At 30.8% G+C, this 1,040-nt stretch overlaps 1 protein-coding gene across 1 annotated transcript; it reads left to right on the top strand.

Annotated features, from left to right (window-relative positions):
* LOC103311386 lies at positions 1 to 669 on the top strand. Its single transcript, XM_008190980.1, has 2 exons — positions 1 to 307; positions 386 to 669. The coding sequence occupies exons 1-2, from the start codon at positions 1 to 3 to the stop codon at positions 667 to 669; spliced, it is 591 nt and encodes a 196-aa protein (XP_008189202.1).
* Positions 670 to 1,040: the final 371 nt, after the last annotated feature.

Genomic DNA, 1,040 nt, shown 5'->3' on the forward strand with positions numbered 1-1,040 from the left:
ATGGTCGACTTTGAAAAAGGTGCAATGAATGCAATAACTTCTGAATTTCCTGAAGCAAAACTAAAAGGTTGTTTCTTTCATTTGTCGCAATGTATTTGGCGAAAAATTCAAGCCGCAGGCCTCCAAAAAAAATATATAGATGACGTAACTTTTGCTCTACAGATTCGTAAACTACCAAGCTTAGCTTATGTACCAGAAAATAAGGTTATTGAGTCTTATGAAAAATTGTTGGACACCAAATACTTTATTGAAAATGACGAACTACTATCACCAATTCTTAATTATTTTGACGATACTTGGATAGGACGTACTGACAGGTGACAAAAAAGGCGATCGCCTACTTTTAAAATTTCGATTTGGAACTGCTATTCGTTGGTTTCTGAAGATTTACCAAGAACAAATAATGCTGTTGAAGGATGGCACAATTGTTTTACATCGATCTTAAATCAATGTCATCCAAGTATATGGAAATTTATATTAGCATTGAAAAAAGAGGAAAACACGAATAAAATAAAAATCGAACAATATATAGCTGGAGAATGTCCACCAGCAAAAAAAAAGTATCAAGATAAAGCTCAACGTCTAAAGCAAATATGCTATGATTTTGAAAATAGATCTATCGACGACTATTTACAAGGAATAGCTCATAATTTTCAATTGCAATTGTAAATTTTGTAAATAATGTATATTATGTAAACGACAAACAATATTTATTGTGATTAATGTTTTTGTGATTTTTCGTGATTATTTAAATAATAAAATATTATAAATTTATAATAAAATTTGGCGATAAATTGACGTGCGATTAATTGCGACCACGATAAATTGACATGCGATGAATTGATCGCGATCATTTGACACGCGATGAATTTAGCTACGGGTGAATTGACGTATATCCAAAAAGAACCCTATATAGATGAATATAATGTTATTTATGAAGGATTCTTCTTTTTTTTATTCTAAATATAAACCGTGTAACCGTTTTAAATCGTTGAAAATCCATCGTGCGGTTACAGCATGAAATATTCACATTTCGGATT

This window comes from Acyrthosiphon pisum, chromosome A1 (genome assembly GCF_005508785.2).
Source record: "Acyrthosiphon pisum isolate AL4f chromosome A1, pea_aphid_22Mar2018_4r6ur, whole genome shotgun sequence".
Classification (NCBI taxonomy): Eukaryota; Metazoa; Arthropoda; class Insecta; order Hemiptera; family Aphididae; genus Acyrthosiphon; species Acyrthosiphon pisum.

Excerpts from the sequence above, each read along its gene's own strand:
- LOC103311386 (XM_008190980.1), top strand. The coding sequence starts at position 1 with ATGGTCGACTTTGAAAAAGGTGCAATGAATGCAATAACTTCTGAATTT. Across the intron at positions 308-385 it reads TGACGATACTTGGATAGGAC|ATTTACCAAGAACAAATAAT; the intron begins GTACTGACAGGT and ends TGGTTTCTGAAG.